The 10,548-nt window shown below is 37.8% G+C and overlaps 1 protein-coding gene and 1 long non-coding RNA gene across 3 annotated transcripts; one reads left to right on the top strand and one right to left on the bottom strand.

The window, feature by feature from the left end:
- The first annotated feature begins 850 nt into the window (after positions 1-850).
- LOC108472929 (zinc finger protein GAI-ASSOCIATED FACTOR 1-like) lies at positions 851-3,652 on the top strand. The gene is made up of 3 exons (XM_017774494.2): positions 851-1,366; positions 1,631-2,027; positions 2,352-3,652. Exons 1-3 carry the CDS (start codon positions 1,102-1,104, stop codon positions 3,412-3,414), a joined length of 1,725 nt encoding a protein of 574 aa, XP_017629983.1. The 5' UTR covers positions 851-1,101; the 3' UTR covers positions 3,415-3,652.
- Positions 3,653-4,172: 520 nt separating this feature from the next.
- LOC108474200 (uncharacterized) lies at positions 4,173-10,548 on the bottom strand. 2 transcript variants are annotated; one of them, XR_001869875.2, is made up of 5 exons: positions 10,339-10,548; positions 9,560-10,079; positions 8,488-9,283; positions 8,262-8,386; positions 4,173-4,424 (listed from the first exon to the last, which is right to left on the bottom strand). It is a non-coding gene; the product is annotated as an uncharacterized LOC108474200 (long non-coding RNA). The 2 variants fall into 2 exon arrangements; XR_001869874.2 differs by having other exon boundaries at positions 8,262-8,405.

The following is a 10,548-nucleotide window of genomic DNA, read 5'->3' on the forward strand; positions in this document are numbered from 1 at the left end:
GTGACCAAATGATAACACCTTAAGAATTGGGTGACCAACTACGTAATTTACCAAAAAATTAATGCACTTTTTTTATTTATCCTTTTTCTTTTACCCTCAATTTGGAGCAATAAAAGACACAAAAAAACCATTGGGATAATTTCAAAAAGGCATTTATCAAGAATCATGGGAATTTATAGGCTTATACAATGTTATAGGAGAAATAATTTTATTTTTCTGATAAAAATGTATTGAAACAAGGCAAAGAAAATTATAAATTATTATTTTAGTAAGTAGATTTACTTGTCGTAGTTACTCTAAAAATTATATAATTATATAATATACCTAGAAAACAAGGTAGCAGCCAGCAAGCAACCATTTCTATGTACATTAGCTTGTTTGATAAGCTTCTTTCAATCTGTTGCCATTTATTCTTACTATATATTATTACTCGTAATTTAGTTTTATGTAGTTAATAATTATATATATTTACACCCAATATTAAACTCTAATTTTTTAGAAAATTCTAAATGAAATTATTAATTTTAAAAAAAAATTTATTCTTTATATTTATTTTACTATTTATGTTCAAAATTTATAATTGTCCTCTCAACAATATCATTTGTAGGTTTAAATTTATTTCTCCAAATGACGAGAGCTTGCCACTTATGCATCCACTTCTCTATATACCTGTTGGAAACTAGGTAACAATATTTTTTAATTATCATCATCATGATCACATTATTAGTTCTATACAAGAAAAGCCATCTTGGAAAATCAACAAGATTAATTTATATTTAAAAAAAATAGAAGGACGGGAACGGCAATTAATTAATAAACAGGAAATTAAGGGGCCAATTCCCATGCCGTTGTCCTCATCAAGCTTTGACACTATAACATAAATATTATATTTATATAAAACCAAAGAAGAACAGGTTCCAATGGTACTACTGTGGCAGATAGAGCCCTCTCGTTTCACCAGAAATGAAGGAGAATTCCCTGGTTTTTGTCTTCCTCTACAGATAGCAGGTTCCTGATTTTATGTTTACCAAAAAAAACAAGCCCCCACCTTTCGTTACCGCACCGAAAACAAGAAACTGACACTTGAATTTGGAGCCATGGATGAAAATTAAGGAAACAGACAAGCTTTCCACATTATCACTATATTTCTTGGTTTCCTCTCAGTTTCAAATGTCAAAAATCTCAGGCGATGATGGAAGCCTCTCTTCTGGTAACACTGGAGAGGAAGTCCACCAGCTGCTCCTCAAAAATAACTTCCCACCGGCCTCAGTTTCCAACACCAATAGTTCTTCCTCTCAACAGCCACAGCCACAGCCACAGCCACAGCCACCGGTCAAGAGGAAGAGAAATTTACCAGGAACTCCAGGCAATTCCTTTTACCCACCATCATTCTCCATTTTGCTTTCTATTTCTATGCCAAATTTATATGTAGATTTGAACCATTTGCTACAGTTATTTTTAAGAAAAGATTAAGCTGTTATATAACGGGTTCAATTATTGCTACATATATGTATATGAGATTACAATAATTGCCAACAACTGTTTGCTTGATTGCACTTTTCACTTCTTCTTTTTTTCTGACTGTTTTTTTATACTAAGTATATAATTGTTGTACTTTCTATAAAACCAGATCCAAATGCTGAAGTTATAGCTCTATCACCGACGACGCTTATGGCGACAAATCGGTTCGTATGCGAGATATGCAACAAAGGATTTCAAAGGGACCAGAACCTACAATTGCACCGGAGAGGCCACAATCTTCCGTGGAAGCTAAGGCAAAGGACCACCACTGAAGTCAAGAAACGAGTCTACATATGCCCCGAGCCCACTTGTGTCCACCACAACCCTGCTCGTGCACTGGGGGATCTCACTGGAATAAAGAAGCATTTCAGCCGTAAGCATGGGGAGAAGAAATGGAAATGCGACAAGTGCTCCAAAAAATACGCTGTGCAATCGGATTGGAAAGCTCATCAGAAGACCTGTGGTACTAAGGAATACAAATGTGATTGTGGAACCATTTTTTCAAGGTTTTTTTTATCTATCTGTACATACTTCATACAAATGATTTTGCATGGAGACGTCAAAAGATGTGTTTTCCTTTAAAAAGGTACAATCGGGTGCAGTGCAGTTACCATGTTGGATGTTTGTTGTCCTGCATTGATGATATAGATTATAATATATATATGCGTTAGTTATCACTTAGACAATGGCCGACAATTGATAGGGTCTTTTTGACGCCTTTTGCCAGTAAATCATGCGTCGAAATAGCTCTCTTTTTCTAAATGTACTGTTTCTTTCTTTTAGCAAGATTTGAATCTAATAATAACCCTAATTTGATCCCACTGCTGCAGGAGAGACAGCTTCATCACCCATAGAGCATTCTGCGATGCAATAGCTGAAGAAAACATCAAGGTGAACCAAGGGCTAATGAATAACGCGGGATCAAACTTACAAAACCAAATGCCAGATCTTCTCATGTCATCAATGCCAATGTGCAATGACAACACATTTATGGGAATATCTGATTTCAACAACTTTGACTCGAAAAGTACCCCACTCAAATCCCTTTCCCAAGAGCTAGTGCCAATGCCATTTAGGTCCATGAACATAGGAGGAGGCATGTTTTCAAGCAGCTCGGGCACTCTATTTGGCACCACGAGAAGCATTTCTTCAGCTTCGTCTAGCCTACAGCTCAGTTCAAACGGTTCATCTGGCTTCAATTATTTGCAGGATACCAAAAAAGGTTGCCAAATTGCCGAGTCGCCCCACATGTCTGCAACAGCCTTGCTGCAGAAAGCAGCCCAAATGGGTGCAACTGCAAGTAATAGTATAAACTCACCAATGATGCAAACAAGCTTTGCTAGTAGCATGGCAGGTCCTTACCAGGCCATTAGACCGCCAACTTTTGGCGGTATTCAGCAGCAAAACATATCTAATTATGACCAATTCCCATCACAAACTGACCAGTCAAGCATGGTTGGAATCAGCGAGGGATTCTCCAACCAACTCATGCAAAAAAGCCCCAATGAATTCGCCCAACTTTTTCAAGGAAGCTCAGCAATGAACGAGATGGGAATGTTGACTAACATGCTCATCAGTGGAGTTGACCGAAACCAAGGCTTGATGAAGAACGTGGAACATGAAGGTAGTGGTAGTTCTTATAACTTGTTGCAACGAAGGAAGCCAACGGGGCCATCAATATATGGAGCCAGCAGTGGAGGAGGTAACATGACGACCCTTGATTTCATGGGGATCGGAGGGTCAAGGCCGACCAATTTGCACGAACAGCAGCATCTGCAACAAAGGTTGGAATTGGAAGCAATAAGCCAACAAAGACTGCCAATGATGAACCCTTTCCAGCAACAGTACTCGGATGGGGATTCAACTATTGAAAAGCCCATCTGGGATGTCTGAGAGCTATTGTTTTTTGTTTTTCTTTGGTTATTCTATGTTGTCAGCCTTCCCTGGAAGATTTTCCAGGTGACAGTGCTGAGATGGCCAATTTGGCATTAGCTAGGTACCAAAGAGGGTTCAAAGGGTCCACACCCATTTATCTATCCTTTTAAGTTCATGAATGATGAACAGTGGGAAAGGGAAAGCAATGTGTAAACCTTGTATCCACTCCCCCAAAAAGCCTCATTTTTCTTTCAAAGTTGAAACCAACCACAAACGTATAATCCTTTGTTTTTGTAACCGACAACTACATGCAAGCCAACAGTCAATTCGAATTAAACAAACAAAATAAAGGGTTAAAAAGACTCAGTTGGGGGGGCATTGTTAATGCAATCATAAGCTGTAGGATCTTTGTTTTGTATCACTCCTTCGAGTTTAAGAATGATGATGAGATTAATTATTAGTGTGGTGAGATTTAGGGGAGAGTAATATTCTGTTTTAATAGAAAAAAATTCGTATAATTAGTTATTTTGGTTTCTTTTTAGTTGGGTGAGATGAGTTAGTCGGTCTTAACCTCGGTTTAATCGGTTAGTTTTCAGTTTTTAATTATTTTTTATAATATATAATAAATATATTATTATATAAACCCAACTCGAAAAATTTGGGCAGCTTAACTAAAAATCGACCAAATTGGTCAAATTAATGTCGGTTCAGTTTGGTCTTTTTTTTTTTTAATTATAGTTGACCAGATTGGTTTTTTCATGTTAAAATCAATTAAGTTAATTTAAAAAATATTGACCGATTAAATCGTTACTCTCCTACATAGTAGTGAAATTAAAATTAACTATGTTTTAAAAATCAGTCTGCTACCCTAGCAAGTCAAAGTCTGTCGCTGCTAGCATGAGTATCTAGGTTTTCTTGTTTCTTGTCTTTTGTTTCTGGCATTCTTTCGTCTTTTTGCAAATCTTTCTTCACAAATCAGCCTTTAGTCTCTGCTTGAATTAAGGATTATTTAGATTGGCGTTCGATACCTGCAATAATGGAAACTGAATTAGCAAGTTTGTCACTTAATGAAGAAGAGGATGAAATTTTGGAAATTCCAATGGATCTAATCCCAGGAAGAGACAAGAGCAAATTCCAACTAGTAGGTTGCTTTCTAACGGCTAGTATAATCCACTTTCCAACCATGAAAAGCACGATGAAAAATTTGTGGCATCTAGTCCGTGGAGTTCAGATCCAGGATCTGGGAGATAAAAGGTATATATTCCAATTTTTTCACATAATGGATATGGAGCGAGTTATAAAGGGGTCGCCTTGGACTTTTAACAATCACTTGTTGGTTCTTTACAAATTGTAAGAGGACCCATTAAAGGTGCCATTAATATTTACCCCTTTTTGGATACAAATTCATTATGTCCCTGTTGGTTTATTTTCTGAAAAATTAGTAGTACAATTGGGTAATTTCTTGGGGAATTTTTTGGAGTATGATGGTACAAATTTAGGGAAGGAGAATCGTAACTACATGCGTATAAGGGCCCAGACTGACATCAGACGACCTTTGAAAAGGAAAAAACAGGTTTTGTTTAACGGAAGATGTTCATATGTCAGATTTAAGTATGAGAGATTATCTTTGTTCTGTTTTTACTGTGGCCGTTTGGGGCATAGCGACTCGTTTTGTGAAGCTAAGATGTTGCTTGGAGTGGAAATTGTAGAATTAGGGTGGGATTTGTCTTTGTGTGCCCAGTCACGTGAGCTTTGTCGATGAACAGTATCTGGATTCGGGGGGAGGATGATGAGAATCATGAAGGGGATAGGTGAAACAATTGGGCCCCAAGAAATCGAATATGAAATGTGGATAACAATGGAAAGAGTGGGAAGGCTATCGATCCAATATTGGGTTTTAGCCTAGAAGGGGGATCCTTATCTTATGACAGTCAAAAGGAAAAAAAGACAGTCAGAATTGATACAAACAAGGATGAGCACGACTTGGAGGAAGGTCTCCTTATTAGAGAAGAAGGAAAAAAGAGAACTAGAGGAGCGAGGGACAACTTCTCGGAGAAAGAAGATATGGACTGCTTAATGGTAAGGAGCAGGAGATTGATGGATGCTAACCAATTATTATCGGTAGCTGCCAAGAGGCAAGCCGACCGAGCGTAATAAAACTCTTAAGTTAGAATGTCCGTGGTTCGAGGAGACCACGGACGATACGTAGACTTTGGCATCTGCTGAAGACGTACAATCCCCAAATTGTCTTCTTTATGGAGACAAAACTTGATAAAAGACAGATAGAAGGAGTGCGACGAAAATGTGGTTTTGGGAATGGTATTGAGGTTGATTCAGAGGGCAGTAGAGGAGTTTTATGTTTGGGATAGAGATTGGATATTTCGGTCATTCTTCGCTCTTATTCAAAGAGACACATTGATGTGGATATCAAGTATAATGAATTAGGAGTTAAATGGAGATTTATAGGTTTTTATGGATCCCCGTATGCACGTGACAGAAATAATTCATGGGATGTTTTGAAAAGTCTAAAAGTTGATGACGACATCCCTTGGTTTATCTGTGGGGATTTCAATGAAATAATGTACGGATCTGAAAAAAGGGAGGGTTACCTAGGGATGAAAAGAGAATGGAACTATTTCGAAGAACTCCGGAGGATTGTCAACTGTCTGATATAGGATATTCTGGTAGATGATTCACGTGGGAATGAGGTAACCTTCTAGAGACGAACATTTAAGAACGGCTGGATAGAAGAGTGGCTAATGCGAGATGGATATCCATGTTCCCGGAGGTGAAAGTGCAATATTTAGTACATTCTTTCTCAGACCACTGTCCTCTTTTAACTGATACAAGCAACATAGGTGAAAGATTGAGGAACAGAATTTTCAAATTTGAAGCCTGATGGGTGCTAGAGGACTCTTTTCTTAGTGAAGTTACTAAAATTTGGGAAATATCTTCAGGAGACTTAATGCAAAAGCTAGAGAATCTGAAGAAAGGCTTGGCCAAATGGGCTGGACAGATCCAAATGAATTGACAGAAGAAGACGAAGGCTGTTACGGCTAAGTTAACCGATTTATATGATGTTGATAGAGATGACAACAGTTTAGCTGAGCTGATTGAAACAAAAATACAATTAAACTTTGAAATCGAGAAGAATGTGCAGTACTGGGAGTAGAGGGCCAGACTGAATTGGTTGAAGTTCAGAGACAGAAATACGACATTCTTTCATAGTCAAACAACACAACGAAAGAAGAAAAATTGTATTCGTAAGTTGCAAACTGACGATGGCAGGGAAACAAAGACCTTACAAGATATGTAGGGAATCGTTCGCTCTTATTTTCAACAACTATTTTCAACAGAACAGAGGGGTCCTTATGAACATCTGTTATCAAACATTAAACGTTGCATACATGAGGAGGATAATAAACATTTAACTACAAATTATTCAAAAGAAGAAATTCAAATGGCGGTGTTCGACATGGGTTCTACGAAAGCGCTAGGAGAAGATAGACTTCCAGGACTTTTTTATCAGAAATGTTGGCACATTATTGGAGATGAAGTTACCAATTTCTGTTTGCACCTTTTAAACGGTGATATGGACGTGAGATCCCTTAACTCTACAAATATTTTACTAATCCCGAATAATTCTAACCCTTATAATATGATGCACTTTCGTCCGATTAGTCTTTGTAATGTTCTCTATAAAATTTTGGCAAAGGCTCTTGTGAACCGCTTTCAAAAAGTGATCGGAAAATGTATTGATGCTGCGCAAAGTGGCTTTGTGCCAGAAAGACAAATTTCTGATAACGTGCTGTTAGCATATAAAATTCTACATACGTTGAAGCAGAAGCAAATGGGTAAGAAAGGGTTCATGGCAGTAAAACTCGATATGAGTAAAGCTTATGATAGGGTCGAGTGGGAATTCATAAAACAGATAATGATTCGAATAGGTTTCGCAAACAGATGGGTAGAAACTATCATGCAATGTGTTACTACTGTTTCTTATTTAGTGGTCATGAACGGACATCTAGGAGAGGAATTTCAACCAACCAGAGGGCTTCGTCAAGGTGATCCATTAAGTCCATTTTTATTGCTTTTATGTAGTGAGGCATTATCTAGTTTATTGAGGATCGTAAAGCAAGAGGGAATTCTAAGAGGACAGAAGGTTAGCAAAAATGGTCCATCGATTTCACACCTTCTATTTGCCGACGATTGCATCTTATTTGGGGAAACCACAAGAAAGGGAGCGCATCTATTCAAAAACATATTGCAAGAATACGAACTTTGCTCGGGACAGTGTGAATTTCGATAAATCAACGGTATTTTTCGGCAAAAACACTTCAGAAGAAAAAAAGCAAACGGTTGTCAATTTACTGGGTGTTCGAAGTTCAATCAAGCCAGAACGTTATCTGGGATTACCGAATATGATACGAAGGAGAAAGAAGGAAGCTTTTCAGAACTTGAAAGATCGTCTTCAAAAACGCATTGATAACTGGAGTATCAGGTTTTTATCGTAATGAGGTAAAGAAGTCTTTATTAAAGCAATTCTCCAAGCAGTTCTGACTTACACAATAACATGATTTCTATTGCTGAATTCTCTATGTGGTGATCTTAAAAATATTATAGCGAAGTATGGGTAGCGAAAGGGACATGGGAAAAGGGGAATTCATTAGTGTACTTGGAAAAATCTTTTTTTTTAAAGGAGAATTGCGGCCTTGGTTTTCAAAATTTGAGTCAATTTAATATTGCGTTGCTTGCTAAACAAGGATGTCGTTTGATTCATTATCCTAATTCATTACTAGCCAGGGTTTTAAAAGCAAAATATTATCCGCATTCGACTTTTTTAGAGTCTCAGTTAGGAACTTTACCTTCACTTATCTGGAAGAGTATTTGGGCAGCTAAGGGGCTCCTTCAACAAGGCCTAAGCTGGCGAATCGGTAAAGGGAACAAAGTCTCCATATGGAATGATCGATGGGTCCAAAGAATTGATTTACTGGAAAGGTACAACAGGTCTGACAGTATGCGATTAGAACTTGTTTCGGATCTTGTTGATAATACGAATAGAAGCTGGAAGGTAGAGCTAATTAACAATACCTTTTACTTGAAGGCTGCTCGCAAAATCTTACAGATTTCATTATCAGAATCAGCATACGAGGACTTCCAAGTCTGGAGGGGCGAACCAATAGGGGAATACTCAGTCCATAGTGCCTATAAACTATTACAAATTGCTAATCTGAATCCTAGTAATTATTTGTTACAGGCTGAAGCTAAGGAATTTTTCAGTAAACTATGGAAACTACAATTACCACCTAAGATCACAATCATAATCTGACGCATATCATGGAATTACATTCCTATATTGAGCAATCTACGACATAGAAGGTTAATGACAAATGCCAGATGTCCCCGGTACGGTGATGAAAATGAAGACTGTCATCATATTTTTCGGCAATATTCCACAAGTATAGAGGTTTGGCAACTTTTAAATCTATCTTGGATCACAACTTTTGTGCATCAAGATTTCTGGGAGTGGCTCACCCTGATCTTCAACCAAGGAACAAATGAACAATGCAGGTATTTTTGTTATGGCTTATGGATACTGTGGCATTCAAGGAACCAACTTTTGCATGAACGGGTACATACAACGAGTAGAGACCTCGCACGAAAAATTCAGGATCATGTGGCAGTATACAAAGGGATTAAAGTTAAAATGACTTCATCACATACGAGGCACAATCAAAGAAATAGAGAAGACGTACCGATTATGAAGATCCAGCTCGACGCCGTATTTAACAACAGAGAGTTCAGATCAGCGTCGGGGTTGGTAGATAGGGGTCCGATGAACTAAGTTTTGACCACGAAATCGATTATTCATCGTAATGTTGCTTCTCTGTTTGCAATGGAAGCATTTGCAAGATTAGAAGCAATTAAGTTAGGAATCGAAATGGGTTTTTAAGAAATCCAAATAATGGGCGATTTTCTAATAGTAATCAAGAAAGGTCAATAATCTACAACAGATTACTCAGACATTGGAGCCATTATCAAAGATATCCAGAGCAAGAAACCATATTTTCAGAAGATTGAGTTTAAACACATACAGAAAATAATGAATACTACAGCCCATAATATTGCAAAGGAAGCACTACAGAATAGCGAGAGAAATCACCTGGTGAACGAGGAGCCGATTCAGCATGATATGAGAGTAGAGGAACAATGAACTAGAAATCTGGACTAAAAAGACTGGAAGTGAACTTATGTCTAAAAAGAGATAGAAAACAATGAAAACCTTGGGAAACGCTATCGTCAAAAGGAGAGAACGGATGGGACAAATGATAAGAAATGTCAAGAGAAATTAATGGGTGTAAGACCCAATATTGGTCCGGGCTACACATATAAAAAACCAAAATTAAAACAGATCATCAAATGAGTCCCTTTACAAATAAACCCAAAATAAAACTGGCCTAGTTTCATTAAACAAGCCCAATAAATAGACCCCTAACCCAAATCAAAGCAGGTCCGGTTGGCCCATCTTCTTAACAGTTTCCAGGAAACCCTAAGGAAGGGGTCCTTTGCGCCACTGCTGCCTTCGTGACAGGTTCCACGCACGCAACACCAGCACCTCCACGCATGTCTCCTGTGTGCTCCGCTCCACGATCGCACCCACGCCCCATGTTGCTCTTCTCCACCTGCAATTTGAACAAAAAATAGCAAGAAACTGTTTTTATTTGGCTATAAAGCCTTCAAATTTTGTGGGTAATGGGTTTTTTTTTTTCCTTTTGGGTTTTTGAGGGAAATTGTACACGAAATACATACAAAATCAATAGAAAGCAATCAAAATATACTTCAAAAGGTGATTTAAGGTCTCATTTTTTCTTTTGATTTTATTTCTATTTTTCTTTGATTTTTATCTACTGTATGTAAACAATACAAGAGAAGGAGACTCACCGTCATACTCGCGTTGTAGGGAGGGCTTCGTTCGTCGTCGGATTTGGGGCTGTTAAGGCAGGGAGGAAGGTGAAGGAGTTGAGAGATACTCCAAGGCATTAAGGGTTTTCTTTAAAAAGAAAGAACAAAAGTTTTCTTTAAAAGCAAGAAAAAAAAAAAGGGCTTTAAACCAGGTTTGGTTTCAAGTGAAAAATGAAACAGTGTTTTTTT

The sequence above is a fragment of the Gossypium arboreum genome, chromosome 11, assembly GCF_025698485.1.
Source record: "Gossypium arboreum isolate Shixiya-1 chromosome 11, ASM2569848v2, whole genome shotgun sequence".
Lineage (NCBI taxonomy): Eukaryota > Viridiplantae > Streptophyta > Magnoliopsida > Malvales > Malvaceae > Gossypium > Gossypium arboreum.